This window comes from Pseudophryne corroboree, assembly GCF_028390025.1.
Source record: "Pseudophryne corroboree isolate aPseCor3 chromosome 12 unlocalized genomic scaffold, aPseCor3.hap2 SUPER_12_unloc_2, whole genome shotgun sequence".
Lineage (NCBI taxonomy): Eukaryota > Metazoa > Chordata > Amphibia > Anura > Myobatrachidae > Pseudophryne > Pseudophryne corroboree.
This window is the reverse complement of record NW_026967486.1, coordinates 855,864-880,713: the sequence shown is the minus strand read 5'-3', so window position 1 is coordinate 880,713 and position 24,850 is coordinate 855,864. Positions and strand designations below refer to the sequence as shown.

The window sequence follows — 24,850 nt, the reverse complement described above, 5'->3', positions numbered from 1 at the left end:
TATTACACCTGATCACATAGGTGTGTGCTCCAGGTGAGGTGTTACTGGAGAGTACGGTATATTACACCTGATCACACAGGTGTGTGCTCCAGGTGAGGTGTTACTGGAGAGTACGGCATATTACACCTGATCACATAGGTGTGTGCTCCAGGTGAGGTGTTACTGGAGAGTACGGCATATTACACCTGATCACATAGGTCTGTGCTCCAGGTGAGGTGTTACTGGAGAGTACGGCATATTACACCTGATCACACAGGTTTGTGCTCCAGGTGAGGTGTAACTGGAGAATACGGCATATTACACCTGATCACACAGGTTTGTGCTTCAGGTGAGGTGGGGGCGCAGGTAATGTAAGTGGAGGCGTAAGAGGTGACATCATGAACTGGTCCGGCCGGAATCTCAAGGTTGATGTTTTCTCACACAGTCACTGGTTTGGCAGCGAGCAGAGACGTGTCCAGACCTGACAGAGCCGTCACTGCACTTGTGGCTGAGGGATGGGATCTGCTCTGTGGGGTTCCATATAGATAAAGGAGTAGATGTGATACCACCAGCAACTGGCTGGACCACGGCTCCTGGCGCTCCCCCCAATGTGCCTGGGCGGAGGAGTGGAGCAGGCCCATGAAGACCTACATACAGGAAGAGGAGCCCATTAGAGGGATGGTCCAATACTGTCAGTGGGTGCTGGACATTCCCAATCTGCCCCACTCCCACACTTCATTCCAGCTATAGACGTGGTAGTAAAGTGGTCGGAGGGCGAGTCAGTATTGTTCCCTGTGACGGAGCGGCAGCATGGTGTAACCGCTAGTATTATGTAACACTGGTATGTATCAGCACACTCAGGCCCAGCCAGGAATCAGCGTCACCTCGTACTCATTACTCCTCATCGGACACATCATTTATAATATAATAATAATAATAATAATAATAATACGGTTTTTACATATCTGTTATTGGCGGCGCTCAGCCTTTATTTGGGCAGAGACGGTTCCGCTGCGGCAGTACTGGAACCCTTCTTGCGCTGGCGCTCTATGGTTGGGATTATCACATAGCCCAGATGCCGCAAGGCATGGAAAGCGGACCCTGCGCGATGCGGCCACACTGATCAGATCAGGTCACAGTCAGACCAGGGTGATCGCCATTATAGAGGGGAGACCCATCGCAACTGCAGCCGTTCCGCATCTCGCAGGCTGTGACAGAAGCCCCTGTGTCAGTGAGGAGTATGGGACTCGGAGTCGACACATATTAGGTCGACACCTATTGGTCCACAGTGAGTAGGTCGACACAGGAAATAGCTCGACACGAACAAGGTCAAAATGAGGTTTTTTTTTGTTTTTTTGGTGTCGTTTTCTTCATAGATTGACCGGGAACCCCAATTAGTGCCCCGTGTCCCCTTCGCACACCATGTTTCGGGCAAGGTGCCTCACTCTGCTACCGCTGCGCTCCGCACAGGTCACCATTCCCAATTGTAGTCCACGTGGCTCGTAAAGTATGAAAAAAGTCCCCCCAAATTTGTTTTTTTTAACGCATGTTGACCTTTTCCATGTCGACCTAATGGCAGCGTCGACCTATTTCTGGTGTCAACCTAGTCACTGTCAACCAATAGGCGTCGACCTAAGGTGTGTTGCCCCAGAGTCCGGATACCGCCAGTGAGGCAGGACGGACATTGGGCGGACCTTGCTGCCACTTTGGGGTGTACATTAGTCATGCTAGAAGCGGGTGTATTTACGCTACGCCCTGCCTAATACCTCGCAGTTACATTATGTCAGCCAGTCTGCGCAGGACTCTGCATCACCTGTACCTGGTGCAGTAATACAGGAGCTCCGCCCCGCACAGGCATAACACACCCTGATACTAACACACCCTGGTACTTACACACCCTGATTACTAACACGCCAAGATAATAACACGCCCAGATACTAACACACCCTGATTACTAACACGCCAAGATAATAACACACCCTGGTACTAACACACCAAGATACTAACACACCCTGATTACTAACACACCCTGATACTAACACACCCTGATTACTAACACACCCAGATACTAACACACCCTGATTACTAACACACCCAGATACTAACACACCCTGATTACTAACACACCCTGATTACTAACACACCCTGATTACTAACACACCCTGATTACTAACACACACTGATAATAACACACCCTGATTACTAACACACACTGATAATAACACACCCTGATGATAATAACACACCCTGATTACTAACACACCCTGATGATAATAACACACCCTGATTACTAACACACACTGATGATAATAACACACCCTGATTACTAACACACCCTGATTACTAACACACCCTGATTACTAACACACCCTGATTACTAACACACCCTGATGATAATAACACACCCTGATACTAACACACCCTGATACTAACACACCCTGATTACTAACACACCCTGATACTAACACACCCTGATACTAACACACCCTGACACTAACACACCCTGATACTAACACACACTGATGATAATAACACACCCTGATACTAACACACCCTGATTACTAACACACCCTGATTACTAACACACCCAGATACTAACACACCCAGATACTAACACACCCAGATACTAACACACCCTGATTACTAACACACCCAGATACTAACACACCCTGATACTAACACACCATGATACTAACACACCCTGATAATAACACACACTGATGATAAAACACACCCTGATACTAACACACCCTGATTACTAACACACCCTGATTACTAACACACCCTGATACTAGCACACCCTGATACTAGCACACCCTGATACTAACACACCCTGATACTAACACACCCTGACACTAACACACCCTGATAATAATACCACACCCTGATACTAACACACCCTGATACTAACACACCCTGATACTAACACACCATGATACTAACACACCCTGATAATAACACACACTGATGATAAAACACACCCTGATACTAACACACCCTGATTACTAACACACCCTGATTACTAACACACCCTGATACTAACACACCCTGATACTAACACACCCTGACACTAACACACCCTGATAATAATACCACACCCTGATACTAACACACCCTGATACTAACACACCCTGATACTAACACATTGTGATACTAACACACCCTGGTACTAACGCACCCAGATACTAACACACCCTGATACTGCTTGAGGTGTCATGTGGAATAAATCCGTTCTGTTGTTTGTGGCAAATAAACCCCCCACACACAGTATGGTGACAGCCATATGGCGCTCATCCCTCCAGCATTGGCTCTGCTTACTGGCGTTTCCCTTACGCTGCCCATTTGTCTATGGCTGAAATTATATATGGTATGTATAATTCAGAAATACTGTATATGTTCTGGAAATTGAGATATGTGAAGTATCCCAGTTATATGACATCACATAATATATAGATTATAGTGATATAATATACAGCCTTACTTGGACCATTTATATACTGGGTCTGGATTCCCAGCGCAAAGACATGTCAGAGCAGCCTCCTCTTTCCCGACAAACCAGTCTTCATGTCCTTGTATAGATACGTCCCCCAAATCTGTGGAGGACACCGTAAAAAAAAAAAGCATACAGGTAAGTAACAACACATCTGTATTACCTGCAACAGGTAAGTAACAACACATCTGTATTACCTGCAACAGGTAAGTAACAACACACCTGTATTACCTGCAACAGGTAAGTAACAACACACCTGTATTACCTGCAACAGGTAAGTAACAACACACCTGTATTACCTGCAACAGGTAAGTAACAAAACACACCTGTATTACCTGCAACAGGTAAGTAACAACACACCTGTAATTACCTGCAACAGGTAAGTAACAACACACCTGTATTACCTGCAACAGGTAAGTAACAACACACCTGTATTACCTGCAACAGGTAAGTAACAACACATCTGTATTACCTGCAACAGGTAAGTAACAACACATCTGTATTACCTGCAACAGGTAACTAACAACACACCTGTATTACCTGCAACAGGTAACTAACAACACACCTGTATTACCTGCAACAGGTAAGTAACAACACACCTGTATTACCTGCAACAGGTAAGTAACAACACACCTGTATTACCTGCAACAGGTAAGTAACAAAACACACCTGTATTACCTGCAACAGGTAAGTAACAACACACCTGTAATTACCTGCAACAGGTAAGTAACAACACACCTGTATTACCTGCAACAGGTAAGTAACAACACACCTGTATTACCTGCAACAGGTAAGTAACAACACATCTGTATTACCTGCAACAGGTAAGTAACAACACATCTGTATTACCTGCAACAGGTAACTAACAACACACCTGTATTACCTGCAACAGGTAAGTAACAACACATCTGTATTACCTGCAACAGGTAAGTAACAACACACCTGTATTACCTGCAACAGGTAAGTAACAACACATCTGTATTACCTGCAACAGGTAAGTAACAACACATCTGTATTACCTGCAACAGGTAAGTAACAACACATCTGTATTACCTGCAACAGGTAAGTAACAACACACCTGTATTACCTGCAACAGGTAAGTGACAATACACAGTTAAGTAATAATACACCTGTTCCTTTACTCACTTACATTTTACTGCAAGCACATGAGTGATTTTCTTCTCCTGCTGGAACCCTGGATGAGAGATGACGCAGGTCAGGGGCTTCCCATTCATGCTGCGCATTGGTACGACGTAAAAGTCACTGGTCACTGAGGCAGATCGAGAATGGGTAAATGTGTTGGAAGTATTTGTCCCCGTGACCTCAGTCTCCCAGGTCAAACTAGGAACGGGGTTCCCCTCCGCAGTGCAAGAGGCAGCCAGGGTTCTGCCCACTCCTTCTACCAGCGATGGTCCGGGGTTCAGCGTGGGTAATGGGGGGACTAAACAAGGGAACAATAAATATTCAGAGGAAATATTGTCAGATATGTAATAACAATATTGTCGTAATCCCTAATAATAATATACTAATTCTCCCTAATAATAATAATAATAATAATATTCAATAATAATAATAATAATAAGATTTTACTTACCGGTAAATTATTTCTCGTAGTCCGTAGTGGATGCTGGGGACTCCGTAAGGACCATGGGGAATAGACGGGCTCCGCAGGAGACAGGGCACTTTAAGAAAGAATTTGGATTCTGGTGTGTTCTGGCTCCTCCCTCTATGTCCCTCCTCCAGACCCCAGTTAGAGAAACTACGCCCGGAAGAGCTGACAGTACAAGGAAAGGATTTTGGAATCCAGGGTAAGACTCATACCAGCCACACCAATCACACCGTATAACTTGTGATAAACTTACCCAGTTAACAGTATGAACAACAACAGAGCATCAGATCAACCTGTTGCAAACATAACATAACCCTTATTTAAGCAATAACTATATACAAGTATTGCAGAAGAAGTCCGCACTTGGGACGGGCGCCCAGCATCCACTACGGACTACGAGAAATAGATTTACCGGTAAGTAAAATCTTATTTTCTCTGACGTCCTAGTGGATGCTGGGAACTCCGTAAGGACCAATGTGGATTATACCAAAGCTCCCAAACGGGCGGGAGAGTGCGGATGACTCTGCAGCACCGAATGAGCAAACATAAGGTCCTCCTCAGCCAGGGTATCAAACTTGCAGAACTTTGCAAAAGTGTTTGAACCTGACCAAGTAGCTGCTCGGCAAAGCTGTAAAGCCGAGACCCCTCGGGCAGCCGCCCAAGAAGAGCCCACCTTCCTTGTGGAATGGGCTTTTACTGATTTAGGCAGCGGCAATCCAGCCGCAGAATGAGCCTGCTGAATCGTGTTACAGATCCAGCGAGCAATAGTTTGCTTTGAAGCAGGAGCACCCAGCTTGTTGGATGCATGCAAGATAAACAGCGAGTCAGTCTTCCTGACTCCAGCCGTTCTGGTTACCAAAATCTTCAAAGCCCTGACTACATCTAGTAACTCGGAATCCTCCTAGTCACGAGTAGCCACAGGCACCACAATAGGTTGGTTCATATGAAAAGATGACACCACTTTTGGCAGAAATTGTGGACGGGTCCGCAATTCTGCCCTGTCCATATGGAAAACCAGATAGGGGCTTTTATGTGACAAAGCCGCTAATTCTGACACACGCCTAGCTGAAGCCAAGGCCAAAAGCATGACCACTTTCCACGTGAGAAATTTTAACTCCACGGTTTTAAGTGGCTCAAACCAGTGTGACTTCAGGAAACTCAACACCACGTTAAGATCCCAAGGTGCCACTGGAGGCACAAAAGGGGGCTGAATATGCAGCACTCCCTTTACAAACGTCTGAACTTCAGGCAGAGAAGCCAGTTCTTTTTGAAAGAAAATAGACAGGGCCGAAATCTGGACCTTAATGGAACCCAATTTTAGGCCCAAAGTCACACCCACCTGTAGGAAGTGAAGGAAACGGCCCAGCTGGAATTCCTCCGTGGGGCATTCCTGGCCTCACACCAAGCAACATATTTTCGCCATATACGGTGATAATGTTTTGCCGTCACGTCCTTCCTAGCCTTTATCAGCGTAGGAATGACCTCATCCGGAATGCCTTTTTCTTCTAGGATCCAGCGTTCAACCGCCATGCCATCAAACGCAGCCGCGGTAAGTCTTGGAACAGACAGGGCCCCTGTTGCAACAAGTCCTGTCTTAGAGGCAGAGGCCACGGTTCTTCTGTGAGCATTTCTTGCAGATCTGGATACCAAGTCCTTCTTGGCCAATCCGGAACAATAAGTATTGTTCTCACTCCTCTTTTTCTTATGATTCTCAGCACCTTGGGTATGAGAGGAAGAGGAGGAAATACATAAACCGACTGGAACACCCACGGTGTCACTAGTGCGTCTACAGCTATCGCCTGAGGGTCTCTTGACCTGGCGCAATACCTCTGTAGCTTTTTGTTGAGCCGGGATGCCATCATGTCTACCTGTGGCAGTTCCCACCGACTTGCAATCTGCGTGAAGACTTCTTGATGAAGTCCCCACTCTCCCGGGTGGAGGTCGTGCCTGCTGAGGAAGTCTGCTTCCCAGTTGTCCACTCCCGGAATGAACACTGCTGACAGTGCGCTTACGTGATTCTCCGCCCAGCGAAGAATTCTGGTGGCTTCCGCCATCACCACCCTGCTCCTTGTGCCGCCATGGCTGTTTACATGAGCCACTGCGGTGATGTTGTCTGACTGAATCAGAACCGATTGGTCGCGAAGCAGGGTCTCCGCTTGACGTAGGGCGTTGTATATGGCCCTTAGTTCCAGGATATTGATGTGAAGGCAAGTCTCCTGACTTGACCACAGACCTTGGAAATATCTTCCCTGTGTGACTGCCCCCCACCCTCGGAGGCTTGCATCCGTAGTCACCAGGACCCAGTCCTGAATGCTGAATCTGCGGCCCTCGAGAAGGTGAGCACTCTTCAGCCACCACAGGAGAGACACCCTGGCCCTGGGGGATAGGGTGATCAGCCGATGCATCTGAAGATGTGATCCGGACCACTTGTCCAACAGATCCCATTGAAAGGTCCTCGCATGGAACCTGCCGAAGGGAATGGCCTCGTATGATGCCACCATCTTTCCCAGGACTCGCGTGCAGTGATGCACCGACACCTGCTTTGGTTTTAATAGGTCTCTGACCAGTGTCATGAGCTCCTGAGCCTTCTCCATCGGGAGATAAACCCTCTTCTGGTCTGTATCCAGAATCATGCCCAGGAAGGGCAGATGAGTCGTAGGAATCAACTGCGACTTTGGAATATTTAGAATCCAGCCGTGCTGTTGTAACACTTCCCGAGAGCGTGCTACGCTGATCAGCAACTGCTCTCTGGACCTCGCCTTTATGAGGAGATCGTCCAAGTATGGGATAATTGTGACCCCTTGCTTTCGCAGGAGCACCATCATTTCCGCCATTACCTTGGTAAATATTCTCGGTGCCGTGGAGAGACCAAACGGCAATGTCTGGAATTGGTAATGACAATTCTGTACCACAAATCTGAGGTACGCCTGATGAGGTGGATAAATGGGGACATGAAGGTATGCATCCTTTATGTCCAGAGACACCAAAAAATCCCCCCCTTCCAGGCTTGCGATGACCGCTTTGAGCGATTCCATCTTGAACTTGAACCTTTTCAGGTATATGTTCAGGGATTTTAAATTCAAAATGGGTCTGACCGAACCATCCGGTTTCGGTACCACAAACATGGTCGAATAATAACCCTTTCCTTGTTGAAGGAAGGGAACCTTGACCACCACCTGCTGAAGATACAATTTGTGAATTGCAGCTAACACTATTTCCCTCTCTAAGGGGGAAGCTGGCAGGGCCGATTTGAGGTATCGGTGAGGGGGCATCTCCTCGAATTCCAGCTTGTATCCCTGAGACACAATCTCTATTGCCCAGGGATCCACCTGGGAGTGAAACCACTTGTGGCTGAAATTTCGGAGACGCGCCCCCACCGGGCCTAGCTCCGCCTGTGGAGCCCCAGCGTCATGCGGTGGATTTAGTGGAAGCCGGGGAGGACTTCTGCTCCTGGGAACTAGCTGTGTTGTGCAGCTTCTTTCCTCTGCCCCTGCCTCTGGCAAGAAAGGAAGCACCTCGGACTTTCTTGCCTTTCTGTGAACGAAAGGACTGCATTTGGTAATACGGTGCTTTCTTAGGTTGTGAGGGAATATATGGCAAAAAATTTGACTTTCCAGCAGTAGCTGTGGAGACCAGGTCCGAGAGACCCTCCCCAAACAATTCCTCACCCTTGTAAGGTAAAACCTCCATGTGCCTTTTTGAGTCGGCATCGCCTGTCCATTGCCGAGTCCACAGGACCCTTCTGGCAGAAATCGACATTGCATTTATTCTAGAGCCCAGTAGGCTAATGTCTCTTTGGGCATCTCTCATATATAGGTCACAGGGGCGCCCATGCACACATCCATTTTCCTGTGACTTGTATCTTGTAATTAGGGAGGTGGTGTTCCCTTAGTGATGTGTGACGGCTGCCTAGGGTAACATTTATTGCGCACTTCAGAAATATTTTTTGCTTGTCTACATCTCTCATATATAGGACAGCGTCTTTTATATGCCCCAGGGTCAGTAATATAGTATCCTTGTCCAAGGTATCAAGTTCCTCAGATAAGGTATCCGTCCATGCTGCTACAGCACTACATACCCAGGCTGACGCAATTGCCGGCCTTAGTAAGGTACCTGAATGTGTATAAATGGACTTCAGGGTACCCTCTTGCTTTCTATCCGCAGCATCTTTGAGGGTGGCCGTATCCTGTGACGGCAGGGCTACCCTCTTGGATAAGTGTGTTAGAGCTTTGTCCACCCTAGGGGAGGATTCCCAGCGTAACCTGTCCGTTGGCGGGAAGGGATACGCCATAAGAATCCTCTTGGAAATCTGCAGTTTTTTATCTGGAGATTCCCAAGCCTTTTCACATAACTCATTTAGCTCATGTGAAGGGGGAAAGGTCACCTCCTGCCTTTTTTCCCCATACATATGAACCCTCTTGTCAGGGACTGGGGTTTCCTCTGTGATGTGCAACACATCCTTAATTGCTATAATCATATAATGGATGGATTTAGCCAATTTAGGCTGTAACTTTGCATCATCATAATCGACACTGGAGTCAGAATCCATGTCGGTATCTGTATCAACAATTTGGGATAGTGGGCGCTTCTGAGACCCTGACGGCCTCTGCTACATCGGATCAGGCATGGGCTGAGACCCTGACTGTCCTAAGGTTTCAGCTTTATCCAACCTTTTATGCAAGGAATTTACATTATCATTTAACACCTTCCACATATCCATCCAATCAGGTGTCGGCGCCGTCGGCGGAGACACCCCATCCATTTGCTCCCGCTCTGCTTCCACATAGCCTTCCTCGTCAAACATGTCGACACAGGCATACCGACACACACACACACACACACACACACACACACACACACACACACACACACACACACGGGATGCTCTTTGTTGAAGACAGTTCCCCCATAGGGCCCTTTGGAGAGACAGAGAGAGAGAATGCCAGCACACACCCCAGCGCTATATGACCCAGGAATCACACAGTAACTTAGTGTTAACCCAGTGGCTGCTGTATATTATGTTTTTGCGCCTAATTTATGTGCCCCCCCCTCTCTTTTTACCCTCTTCTACCGTGAATCTGCAGGGGAGAGCCTGGGGAGCTTCCTCTCAGCGGAGCTGTGGAGAGAAAATGGCGCTGGTGAGTGCTGAGGAAGAAGCCCCGCCCCCTCAGCGGCAAGCTTCTGTCCCGCGTTTTTGTATAATATAATGGCGGGGGCTCATGCATATCTACAGTGCCCAACTGTATATATGCCCACTTTTGCCAAGAGGTCCTAATTGCTGCCCAGGGCGCCCCCCCCCTGCGCCCTGCACCCTACAGTGACCGGAGTATGTGGGTGTAGTGTGGGAGCAATGGCGCACAGCTGCAGTGCTGTGCGCTTCCTCAGTTTGAAGACTGGAGTCTTCTGCCACCGATTTCGAAGTCTTCTTGCTTCTTTCACCCGGCTTCTGTCTTCCGGCTCTGCGAGGGGGACGGCGGCGCGGCTCCGGGAACGGACGATCGAGATCAGGCCCTGTGTTTGAACCCTTTGGAGCTAATGGTGTCCAGTAGCCTAAGAAGCACAAGCTAGCTGCACGCAGGTAGGTTTGCTTCTCTCCCCTCAGTCCCACGTAACAGAGAGTCTGTTGCCAGCAGATCTCCCTGAAAATAAAAAACCTAACAAAATACTTTCTTATAGCAAGCTCAGGAGAGATCACTAAGTAGCACCCAGCTCGTCCGGGCACAGATTCAAAACTAGGGTCTGGAGGAGGGACATAGAGGGAGGAGCCAGAACACACCAGAATCCAAATTCTTTCTTAAAGTGCCCTGTCTCCTGCGGAGCCCGTCTGTTCCCCATGGTCCTTACGGAGTCCCCAGCCTCCACTAGGTCGTTAGAGAAAAAAATAGTAATAATAATAATAATAATAATAATAATCTAATACTCCTTAATCATAATAATAATATTCCCTAATAAATAATAATAATAATAATAATTTTATTTATATAGCGCTCTTTCTCCAATAGGACTCAAGGTGCGTAACAGATACATAGCATAATATAGTACAGAAAATAATGAAGTACAGAACAGCTTTTCATACAATACAGAAGCATGAAGATACTATGGGGACACTATGGAAATGCTGAGTAACAGGAAAGTCTTGAGTCTACTTTTGAAGGATTCTATAGTTGGGGCCTCTCGCACTGTGCGGGGAAGTGAGTTCCATAGAGTCGGAGCCGCATGACTAAAAGCTCGACCCCCATACGAATTACGGTAGATTCTAGGTACTGCTAAAAGTCCTTCATCTACAGATCGCAGTAATGGAGTGGGGCAGTATGGGGTCAGAAGCTGTTTCAGGTACCTTGGGCCTTGGTCATGTAATGCTTTGAAACTCAGTAAGCCAATCTTGAAGATGATTCGCCATCGTACAGGCAGCCAGTGAAGGGAGTAGAGGATGGGTGTTATGTGGCTAGAACGGGGCTGGTTGGGTAACAGCCTGGCCGCTGTGTTTTGCACCAGCTGTAAGCGTTGCAATTCTTTTGCTGGGAGACCAATGTAGAGGGCATTACAGTAGTCTAAACGAGATGATACAAATGCATGTATGACTTTTGTCAGATCACCTGAGGGAATTAAGTGCTTGATTCTGGCTATGTTCCTCAGGTGAAAGAATGAGGATTTGATGTGGCTGATATCTGATGTTTAAGTGTCAGATGCCACCATCCAGGACAAAGCCGAGATTCCGCACACGATCACTGGTCTGTAATTCTGATTCCCCGAGTGTAAATCCAGTTGGTTGGCTATGCTGCAGTCTTGTCCTTTGATGTTGCGGTCGTATCATAAGGACCTCTGTTTTATCCGGGTTCAGTCACGTGTCACCGCCATCTTCACTCCGGACTTGGAGAGTAAGGGAGACAGACCTCTGTGTCTCTCTGTGGGTGGGGTCAGTGTGTGCTGTGTAGGGTGATGTTGCAGTCACTGTGGTGTATGTGTGCTGTGTTAGGTGTTGTTGTCCTGGCTGTCACTGTGTTGTACAGGGTGCAGGGGCACTGTCCTCCTGTATGCTAGAAAATATTGGGGTGCTGCTGGCACTGTATATTGTAAAAATCCAGGGGTGCAGTTGTTAGAAATTAAAAGCACACTGCCCCTGTATGCTTTAAAATATTGGGGTACTGCTGGTCCTGTATGCTATAAAAATCCAGGGGTGCAGTTAAAAATTAAAAGCAAATAATATTGATATTCCTAACCAAGCAGAATCAATACAGGCGCTTATGGTAAAACTTTCCTATATAAATTCACACTAATGCATTTAATAAATAGCTGCAGCTCCCATAAGGGGTTTCTGTAATCCCCTGATAAACAATATATAATATAGATATAAATATATAACTATATAAGAGAGCGCAAGATAGTATAATAGTAAAAACAATTTATTAAAATATTGACCATATAAAATATATAAGCAACAATATTGCTGAATAAGCAGAGCTTTAGAATCCACTGACCACCACTAATATAATGTTGGATCAATAAAAATGTCCCATTTATTTTTATATTAGTGTCCAGTTGTTTCCACTAGAATGAGACTTTGTAATCCTATAGAAATTTCACCATTTCAAGTTCAAAAAGAGAGTATTTAGGAGATAAACATTGGTAATTTGGAGATCCCTCTGTAAATGACGTGTTCACAACAGCATGCTTGTGGTGTTCATTAGTAGCCACCTGAAGGAGTCTGGTTTTAGGGTTCTCCTAGTCAGCGACTTACTTCACTGCTCCACCCCCACACACAGTGGGAGAAACGCGTCCATTAGGGCTGGAGCCGTATGATCCACGCTTCTGACTGCCTTGCACACTTGGGTCAGACTTAGAGCTGATCTTCCTGCTGCACCTGAGCCGAGCCTGCCCCCCCCTGGGACCTGCCATCGTCTCCACATCGCTGCCATCGTCTCCACATCGCTGCCATCGTCTCCACATCGTCTCCACATCGCTGCCATCGTCTCCACATCGCTGCCATCGTCTCCACATCGCTGCCATCGTCTCCACATCGCTGCCATCGTCTCCACATCGCTGCCATCGTCTCCACATCGTCTCCACATCGCTGCCATCGTCTCCACATCGCTGCCATCGTCTCCACATCGCTGCCATCGTCTCCACATCGCTGCCATCGTCTCCACATCGTCTCCACATCGCTGCCATCGTCTCCACATCGTCTCCACATCGCTGCCATCGTCTCCACATCGCTGCCATCGTCTCCACATCGTCTCCACATCGCTGCCATCGTCTCCACATCGCTGCCATCGTCTCCACATCGTCTCCACATCGCTACCATCGTCTCCACATCGCTGCTCCCGCACTGCCTGGTTGTCCTTGTGCTATGGGACACGGCAACTGCATCATCTTATCTGCGGTGAGCTTAGTGTCATATCGATGGATGTGTGTGTGGGGGTGGAGCAGTGAAGTAAGTCGCTGACTAGGAGAACCCTAAAACCAGACTCCTTCAGGTGGCTACTAATGAACACCACAAGCATGCTGTTGTGAACACGTCATTTACAGAGGGATCTCCAAATTACCAATGTTTATCTCCTAAATACTCTCTTTTTGAACTTGAAATGGTGAAATTTCTATAGGATTACAAAGTCTCATTCTAGTGGAAACAACTGGACACTAATATAAAAATAAATGGGACATTTTTATTGATCCAACATTATATTAGTGGTGGTCAGTGGATTCTAAAGCTCTGCTTATTCAGCAATATTGTTGCTTATATATTTTATATGGTCAATATTTTAATAAATTGTTTTTACTATTATACTATCTTGCGCTCTCTTATATAGTTATATATTTATATCTATATTATATAAAAAATAAAAGCACACTGCTCCTGTATACTGCAAAATATTGGGGTGCTGCTGGCCCTGTACGCTATAAAAATTCAGGGGTGCAGTTGTTAAATATTAAAAGCATACTGCTATATGCTGTAAAATTAAGGGGTGTTGCTGTTCAAATAACATTACACTGGCCCTGCATGCTATAAAAATTCAGGGGTGCAGTGAAAATCAATGTACACTGGCCCTGTCTTGTATGCTGTAATTATTCTAGGGTGCAGTCAGGGCCGGAGCTTTGGTGTTCTACGCCCCCCCTGCAAAATATAAATTTGCGCCCTCCCATATTCAACAAAGGGTCAACGCGTGCCTTTGATGCACGCCGGGAAAAGGGGTCTGGTCTCACAAGTAAGGGACATGACCGCACAATAGTACCCCCATTTAAAATTACGCCACACAGTAGCACAATCTTATTTATCTTATACGTAATCCCCCCCATTAGTAGTAGCATCCTTATACATAATGCCCCCCCAGTAGTAGTAGCATCCTTATACATAATGCCCCCCCAGTAGTAGTAGCATCCTTATACATAATGCCCCCCCAGTAGTAGTAGCATCCTTATACATAATGCCCCCCCAGTAGTAGTAGCATCCTTATACATAATGCCCCCAGTAGTAGTAGCATCCTTATACATAATGCCCCCCAGTAGTAGTAGCATCCGTATGCATAATGCACCCCCAGTAGTAGTAGCGTCCTTATACGTAATGCCCCCCAGTAGTAGTAGCGTCCTTATACATAATGCCCCCCAGTAGTAGTAGCATCCTTATACGTAATGCCCCCCAGTAGTAGTAGCGTCCTTATACGTAATGCACCCCCAGTAGTAGTAGCGTCCTTATACATAATGCCCCCCAGTAGTAGTAGCGTCCTTATACGTAATGCCACCCCCAGTAGTAGTAGCGTCCTTATACGTAATGCCCCCCAGTAGTAGTAGCGTCCTTATACATAATGCTGCCCCCAGTAGTAGTAGCGTCCTTATACGTAATGCACCCCAGTAGTAGTAGCGTCCTTATACATAATGCCCCCCAGTAGTAGTAGCGTCCTTATACATAATGCCCCCCAGTAGTAGTAGCGTCCTTATACATAATGCCCCCCAGTAGTAGTAGCATCCTTATACGTAATGCCCCCCAGTAGTAGTAGCGTCCTTATACGTAATGCACCCCCAGTAGTAGTAGCGTCCTTATACATAATGCCCCCCAGTAGTAGTAGCATCCTTATACATAATGCCCCCCAGTAGTAGTAGCATCCTTATACATAATGCCCCCCAGTAGTAGTAGCATCCTTATACGTAATGCACCCCCAGTAGTAGTAGCATCCTTATACGTAGTGCCCCCCCCAGTAGTAGTAGCATCCTTATACGTAATGTCCCCCCAGTAGTAGTAGCATCCTTATACGTAATGCCGCCCCCAGTAGTAGTAGCGTCCTTATACGTAGTGCACCCCAGTAGTAGTAGCGTCCTTATACGTAATGCCCCCCCGTAGTAGTAGCGTCCTTATACGTAATGCCCCCCCAGTAGTAGTAGTGTCCTTATACATAATGCCCCCCGTAGTAGTAGCGTCCTTATACGTAATGCCCCCCCCAGTAGTAGTAGTGTCCTTATACATAATGCCCCCAGTAGTAGTAGCGTCCTTATAGGTAATGCCCCCCAGTAGTAGTAGCATCCTTATACATAATGCCCCCTCCCCCAGTAGTAGCGTCCTTATACGTAATGCCCCCCCCCCAGTAGTAGCGTCCTTATACGTAATGCCCCCCGTAGTAGTAGCGTCCTTATACGTAATGCCCCCCCCCCAGTAGTAGTAGCATCCTTATACGTAATGCCCCCCCAGTAGTAGTAGCATCCTTATACATAATGCACCCCCAGTAGTAGTAGCGTCCTTATACATAATGCCCCCCCAGTAGTAGTAGCGTCCTTATACATAATGCCCCCCCAGTAGTAGTAGCATCCTTATACGTAATGCCCCCCAGTAGTAGTAGCGTCCTTATACATAATGCCCCCCAGTAGTAGTAGTGTCCTTATACGTAATGCCCCCCCAGTAGTAGTAGCGTCCTTATACGTAGTGCACCCCCAGTAGTAGTAGCATCCTTATACATAATGCCCCCCCCCAGTAGTAGTAGCATCCTTATACATAATGCACCCCCAGTAGTAGTAGCATCCTTATACATAATGCCCCCCCAGTAGTAGTAGCGTCCTTATACGTAGTGCACCCCCAGTAGTAGTAGTATCCTTATACATAATGCCCCCCCAGTAGTAGTAGCATCCTTATACATAATGCTTCCCCAGTAGTAGTAGCATCCTTATACATAATGCCCCCCAGTAGTAGTAGCATCCTTATACATAATGCCCCCAGTAGTAGTAGCATCCTTATACATAATGCCCCCAGTAGTAGTAGCGTCCTTATGCATAATGCCCCCCAGTAGTAGTAGCGTCCTTATACGTAATGCCGCCCCCAGTAGTAGTAGCATCCTTATACGTAATGCCCCCCCAGTAGTAGTAGCGTCCTTATACATAATGCCCCCCAGTAGTAGTAGCATCCTTATACATAATGCCCCCCAGTAGTAGTAGCGTCCTTATACGTAATGCACCCCAGTAGTAGTAGCGTCCTTATACATAATGCCCCCCAGTAGTAGTAGCGTCCTTATACGTAATGCACCCCAGTAGTAGTAGCGTCCTTATACATAATGCCCCCCAGTAGTAGTAGCGTCCTTATACATAATGCCCCCCCAGTAGTAGTAGCGTCCTTATACATAATGCCCCCCAGTAGTAGTAGCGTCCTTATACGTAGTGCCCCCCAGTAGTAGTAGCGTCCTTATACGTAGTGCCCCCCAGTAGTAGTAGCGTCCTTATACGTAATGCACCCAGTAGTAGTAGCATCCTTATACATAATGCCCCCAGTAGTAGTAGCGTCCTTATACATAATGCCCCCCAGTAGTAGTAGCATCCTTATACGTAATGCCCCCCCCCCAGTAGTAGCGTCCTTATACATAATGCCCCCCCCCCAGTAGTAGCGTCCTTATACATAATGCCGCCCCCAGTAGTAGTAGCATCCTTATACGTAATGCCGCCCCCAGTAGTAGTAGCATCCTTATACGTAATGCCCCCCCAGTAGTAGTAGCGTCCTTATACATAATGCCCCCCAGTAGTAGTAGCATCCTTATACATAATGCCCCCAGTAGTAGTAGCATCCTTATACATAATGCCCCCCAGTAGTAGTAGCGTCCTTATACGTAATGCCCCCCAAGTAGTAGTAGTGTCCTTATACGTAGTGCACCCCAGTAGTAGTAGCGTCCTTATACGTAGTGCACCCCAGTAGTAGTAGCATCCTTATACGTAATGCCCCCCCCCAGTAGTAGTAGTGTCCTTATATGTAATGCCCCGCCAGTAGTAGTAGTGTCCTTATACATAATGCCCCCCGTAGTAGTAGCGTCCTTATACGTAATGCCCCCCCAGTAGTAGTAGTGTCCTTATACATAACGCCCCCCCCAGTAGTAGTAGCGTCCTTATACGTAGTGCACCCCCAGTAGTAGTAGCATCGTTATACATAATGCCCCCCCCCCAGTAGTAGTAGCGTCTTTATACGTAGTGCACCCCCAGTAGTCGTAGCATCCTTATACATAATGCCCCCCCCAGTAGTAGTAGCGTCCTTATACGTAATGCCCCCCCAGTAGTAGTAGCATCCTTATACATAATGCCCCCCCCAGTAGTAGTAGCGTCCTTATACGTAGTGCACCCCCAGTAGTAGTAGCATCCTTATACATAATGCCCCCAGTAGTAGTAGCATCCTTATACATAATGCCCCCCCCAGTAGTAGTAGCGTCCTTATACATAATATCCCCCCAGTAATAGTAGTGTCCTTATACATAATGCCCCCCAGTAGTAGTAGCTTCCTTATACGTAATGCCCCCCCAGTAGTAGTAGTGTCCTTATACATAATGCCCCCCAGTAGTAGTAGCGTCCTTATACGTAATGCCCCCCCAGTAGTAGTAGCATCCTTATACATAATGCCCCCCAGTAGTAGTAGCGTCCTTATACATAATGCCCCCCAGTAGTAGTAGCGTCCTTATATATAATGCCCCCCCAGTAGTAGTAGTGTCCTTATACATAATGCCCCCTAGTAGTAGTAGCGTCCTTATACGTAATGCCCCCCCAGTAGTAGTAGCGTCCTTATACATAATGCACCCTCCCCCAGTAGTAGCGTCCTTATACGTAATGCTCCCCCGTAGTAGTAGCGTCCTTATACATAATGCACCCTCCCCCAGTAGTAGCCTCCTTATACGTAATGCTCCCCTGTAGTAGTAGTGTTCTTACATGTAATGTCCCCCCCAGTAGTAGCGTCCATAATGCGTGCGCACACAGACATACCTCACATACACAACTCACACATATATACACACATACACACCCACCAGTGGCGGAACTAGCGAGTGGTGGGCCCATGTGTGACAAAATGCTTTGCGCCCCCCCTCATCCCATCCAATTCCACCCCCTCACCCCTGGAGAGGATCTGGTGAGGGGGACCTGCTCAGGGCCAGGGAAATGGATACCTAGCAACAGTGCCGTAATTAGACATTTTAGCGCTGTGTGTGAAACGGCATCTGAGCCCCGCCTATGTAAAACAGGGGCAGTGCGCGCCGTAGGCGCGCATCAAAAAAATAGGGGTGTGGCTTCGTGGGGAAGGGATGTGGCCACAAAATAATACCAATTCATTATTGAAATTACGCCACACAGTAGAACCACCACACCAGGTAGAGCCCTTTTTACACATTACGGCAGACAGTGTCAACCTTTTACACATTACAGCAGGCATCGTCCCCCTTTTTACACATTACGGCAGACAGCGTCCCCTTTTTACACATTACGGCAGACAGCGTCCCCTTTTTACACATTACGGCAGACAGCGTCCCCTTTTTTACACATTTCGGCAGACAGCGCCCCCTTTTTACACATTACAGCAGACGGCATCCCCTTTTTACACATTACGGCAGACATCGTCCCCTTTTTTACACATTACGGCAGACAGCGTCCCATTTTTACACATTACGGCAGACAGCGTCCCATTTTTACACATTACGGCAGACAGCGTCCCCTTTTTACACATTACGGCAGACAGCGCCCCCTTTTTACACATTACAGCAGACAGCGTCCCCTTTTTACACATTACGGCAGACAGCGTCCCCTTACTACACATTACGGCAGACATCATCCTCTTTTTTTACACATTACGGCAGACAGCGTCAACCTTTTACACATTACGGCAGACAGGGTCCCCTTTTTACACATTACGGCAGACAGTGTCTACCTTTTAGACATTACGGCAGACATCATCCCCTTTTTTACACATTACGCCAGACAGCGTCAACCTTTTACACATTACGGCAGACAGCGTCCCCTTTTTACACATTACGGCAGACAGTGTCAACCTTTTACACATTACGGCAGACAGTGTCCCCTTTTTTTACACATTACGGCAGACAGCATCAACCTTTTACACATTAAGGCAGACAGCGTCCACATTTTACACATTATGGCAGACAGAGTCCCCTTTTTACACATTACGGCAGACAGCGTCCACATTTTACACATTATGGCAGACAGCGTCCCCTTTTTTACACATTACGGCAGACAGCGTCAACCTTTTACACATTACGGCAGACAGCGTCCCCCTTTGTACACATAACGGCTGACAGAATAGATAGATAGATAGATAGATAGATAGATAGATAGATAGATAGATAGAATAGAATAGAATAGAATAGATATACTTACTCTCTCCGCTGGCTCAGGCTCCTGGTGCAGCTTCTGGCAGATCCCGGGCAGGGGAGAAGAAGGAGGAGGGAGGTGGAGGAGGGAGCCGCAGCAGCGCACTGTAAGTGGTAGAGGCGCTGCTGCTGCTGTTCCTCTCTTTAACTATAGGCTGCCATCTGCCGCTGTGAATGCTGGGAAGCGCATCTCAGCATTCACAGCGGCGGAGAGGGCAACCTATGGTAAAGGAGAGGGACAGCAGCAACAGCGCCTCCACCAATTACATAGCGCTGCTGCGGCTCCCTCCTCCACCTCTCCCCCCCCCTCGTAGCCGGTGCTCTCCTCGGCGGCGGCGGTAGTGGCAGGTCACAGCGGCAGCCAGGCAGCATGTAATAAGTCAGTTTGACTCATTACATGCCGCTCTGGCTTTGGGCCCCTTGACAGTGGCGGGCCCCAGTGCAAGGCACTGCTTGCACTGGCGGTAGTTCCGCCACTGACACCCACCATACACACACACACACACACACACACACACACACACACACACACACACACACACACCCCCACCATACACACACATTTCTTTCTCACCCTCTACTTACCTAGGTCTGGCTGGCCACCACTGTAATTGCTGTCCCTCTCTCTACAGCAGCCTGGTCTGTTTAGCTCCACCCCTTCTGTCCTATTTAGCCCCACCCCTTCTGTAGCTCCCCCCCCTCCTCTGATCCATACAGCTGCTGTCACACAGGTGAGGGCAGTAGGCTTTTCATGCTGCCAGTGCAGCTGCCTGTCATACAGTGACAGGCACAGCAGCTGGCAGCAGCAGCAGGGGGGACAGCGCAGCAGCAGGGAAGGGATGCAGAGCAGGGAGAGCGCCTCTCCGTCCCAGCACCTCCCTGCACTGCATCCCTTTGCTGAGCAGGTAGCGCCGGGCCTGGCTGCAGTGAAAATCAAAGTACACTGGCATTGTCTTGTATGCTGTAAAATTACAGGAGTGTTGTGAAAATACAGGGGTGCTGGAACTGTCTGCGGTTGCGATGTCTAAGCTTGACCTACACATCACTATATGGGAAGAGGAGGCTCCTACCGCCATTTGCACGCCCTCTGCAAGTGCTGGGAGGAACACCGCCAGTCCAGTTGCTGATATTGAGATTGAGGATGTCACTGTAGAAGTACACCAGGATGAGGATATGGGTGTAGCTGGCACTGAGGAAGAAGTTGACGATGAGGATTCTGATGGTGATGTACTTTGTTTGAATAAGGCACCAGTGGAGACAGTTGTTGGCCATGGGATGAAAAAGCCCATTGTAATGCCTGGGCAAAATACCAAAAAAGCCATCTCTTCTGTGTGGAATTATTCTCCACAAATCTAGACAACAGATGTCAAGCCGTGTATTGCCTTTGTCAATCCATAATAAGTAGGGGTAAGGACGTGAACCACCTAGGAACATCCTCCCTTATACGTCACCTGCAGCGCATTCATCAGAAGTCATTGTCAAATTCAGAAACTTTGGGTAAGAGCATAAGCAGTTCACTGACACCTAAAGGATGTGGTTCTGTTTGAATATTTCTCTATGAGGATGAGGATGTAAACACTGAAGGGGCGGGGGGGGAGGGGGGGCAATCTGAGGATGAAGGCAACATCTTGCCTCTGTAGAGCCAGTTTGTGCAAGGAGAGATTGATTGCTTCTTTTTTGGTGGGGGCCCAAACCAACCAGTCATTTCAGCCACAGTCATGTGGCAGACCCTGTCGCTAAAATGATGGGTTTGTAAAAGTGTGCATGTCCTGTTTATACAACATAAGGGTGGGTGGGAGGGCCCAAGGACAATTCCATCTTGCACCTCTTTTTCTTCTTTGCATCATGTGCTGTTTGGGGTCTAGTTTTTAAATCTGCCATCCTGTCTGACACTGCAGTGCCACTCCTAGATGGGCCAGGTGTTTGTGTCGGCCACTTGGGTCGCTTAGCTTAGTCACACAGCGACCTTGGTGCACCTCTTTTTCTTCTTTGTATCATGTGCTGTTTGGGGACTAGTTTTTAAATCTGCCATCCTGTCTGACGCTGCAGTGCCACTCCTAGATGGGCCAGGTGTTTGTGCCGGCCACTTGGGTCGCTTAGCTTAGTCATCCAGCGACCTCTGTGCAACCTTTTGGCTTAAAACAATATTGTGAGGTGTGAGGTGTTCAGAATAGACAGGAAATGAGTGAAAATGAATGTTATTGCGGTTAATAATTACCCACATATTCTGTGATTTTAGCTGTTTTTATGTTTTTTTCAAAAATTATCCAGATCCAAAACCAACACCCGAAAGGGTGGTTTTGGCAAAAACAATCCAGATCCAAAACACAAGCGACCGCCACACATCTCTAATAATAATATACTAATATTCCCTAATATTAATAATAATAATAATAATAACAATATACTAATATTCCCTAATAATAATATACTAATATACCATAATATTATTATTATTATTATTATTATTAATAATAATAATCTAATATTCCCTAATAATAATAATAATAATAATCATAATAATAATAAATATTATTATACTAATATTCCCTACTACTAATAATAATTATAATAATGTTATTATTATATTCCCTAATAATAACAACAACATGCTAATATTACCTACTACTATTACTAATATACTAATATTCCCTAATAATAATAATAATAATAATAATAAATATTATACTAATATTCCCTACTACTACTACTAATAATAATAATTATAATAATATTATTATAATATTCCCTAATATTATTATTATTATTAATAATAATCATCATAATAATGATACTGTACTAATATTCCATTATAATAATAGTAGTAGAATATTCCCTAATAATAAAATATTCCATAATAATAATAATAATAATAATAATATAATACACTAAGACTACTATCCCCTACTAATAATATTCCCTTAAAATAATAATAATAATAATAATAATAATAATAATAAAATTAATAATAATAATAATAATACACACTAAGACTATTATCCCTTACTAATAATATTCCCTAATAATAATATACTAAGAAGAATATAATAATACAGGGCGACGCTCCCTTATCCAGAATTCCAATAACCCAAATATCCCGAAAACAGGAATATTTCAGCGCTGCTGTGATGTTATGATGCGACCTGACGTCAGATGTCACTAGCCTACTGGCCAATGACTGCCGACATGGAAGAGACTCTGCAGCCATTCCTTCATCGGCTACTGCTGCAGTAACATACTCTAATAATTATATACCCTAATAATAGTATATTGTTGTACTATTATATTATATCTCCTACTACTACTACTACTACTACTACTACTACTACTACTACTAATATTATACAAATTAAATAACCCTAAAAATAATTCTGTAATAATATAACCTAATAATAATAATAATAATAATACACTATGAGGGTGGTTTAGTAGTAAATAATCTAACAATACCTCTCACCGTGTACATTTAGTCATCTTGTACATAAACATATATTCTATAGCATGGCCTTAGTACAGGCCATTTTCCACATAGTCCCCATACGTGTCTAAGCATTCGTTCTAACATTACACCCAGGCATCTATCCTGGCACAGAAAAGATCAGTGTCAGGCACCTGCAGCCAGCACATGCCGGGCTCGCTGAACTTCACCATCAGCAGCAAATTGCCTTCCATCCAGGACCTTCTTCAGTGGTCCAAAGCAAGGACGTGTGGTGAGCTAAATGGCTGAGGAGGCACTGGCTAGTACCAGAGCCAGATTTACACACAGTATATGAGCCCAAATGTGCACCTGGGCATTATACACAGGTGCAGCGGTATATGCATGTGGGCATTATACACAGGTGCAGTGGTATATACATGTGGGTGTTATACACAGGTGCAGTGGTATTGGGGCAGCGGTATATACATGTGGGCACTATACACAGGTGCAGCGGTATATACATGTGGGCGTTATACACAGGTGCAGCGGTATATACACGTGGACATTATACATAAGTGCAGCAGTATATACATGTGGGCGTTATACACAGGTGCAGCGGTATATACATGTGGGTGTTATACACAGGTGCAGCGGTATATACATCTGGTCATTATACACAGGTGCAGCAGTATATACATTTGGGCATTATACACAGGTGCAGCAGTATATACATGTGGGCGTTATACACAGGTGCAGCGGTATATACATGTGGGTGTTATACACAGGTGCAGCGGTATATACATCTGGGCATTATACACAGGTGCAGCAGTATATACATTTGGGCATTATACACAGGTGCAGCGGTATATACATGTGGTTATTATTCACAGGTGAAGCAGTATATACACATGTGGACATTATACACAGGTGCAGTGGTATATATTATACATGTGGGCGATATACACAGGTGCAGCAGTATATACATTTGGGCGATATACACAGGTGCAGCAGTATATACATGTGGGTGATATACACAGGTGCAGCAGTATATACATGTGGGCGATATACACAGGTGCAGCAGTATATACATGTGGGCGATATACACAGGTGCAGCAGTATATACATTTGGGCGATATACACAGGTGCAGCAGTATATACACGTGGGCATTATACACAGGTGCAGCAGTATATACATTTGGGCGATATACACAGGTGCAGCAGTATATACATGTGGGCGATATACACAGGTGCAGCAGTATATACATGTGGGCGATATACACAGGTGCAGCAGTATATACATGTGGGCGATATACACAGGTGCAGCAGTATATACATGTGGGCGATATACACAGGTGCAGCATTATATACATGTGGGCGATATACACAGGTGCAGCATTATATACATTTGGGCGATATACACAGGTGCAGCAGTATATACATGTGGGTGATATACACAGGTGCAGCAGTATATACATGTGGGCGATATACACAGGTGCAGCATTATATACATTTGGGCATTATATACAGGTGCAGCAGTATATACATGTGGGTATTATACACAGGTGAAGCAGTATATATACATGTGGGCATTATACACAGGTGCAGCGGTATATACATGTGGGCGACATACACAGGTGCAGCATTATATACATTTGGACATTATACACAGGTGCAGCGGTATATACATGTGGGTATTATACACAGGTGAAGCAGTATATATACATGTGGGCGATATACACAGGTGC

The 24,850-nt window shown here is 46.1% G+C and overlaps 1 protein-coding gene across 1 annotated transcript in view; it reads right to left on the bottom strand.

The window, feature by feature from the left end:
• Window positions 1–24,850, bottom strand: part of NECTIN4 (nectin cell adhesion molecule 4) — a 273,593-nt gene that overhangs the window by 64,640 nt on the left and 184,103 nt on the right. Inside the window, exons 3-4 of the mRNA XM_063948717.1 lie at window positions 4,620–4,910; window positions 3,461–3,572 (exon numbers count right to left, since the gene is read on the bottom strand). Of these exons, the coding sequence (XP_063804787.1) occupies window positions 3,461–3,572; window positions 4,620–4,910 (403 nt within the window). The remainder of the gene's footprint in view (window positions 1–3,460; window positions 3,573–4,619; window positions 4,911–24,850) is intronic.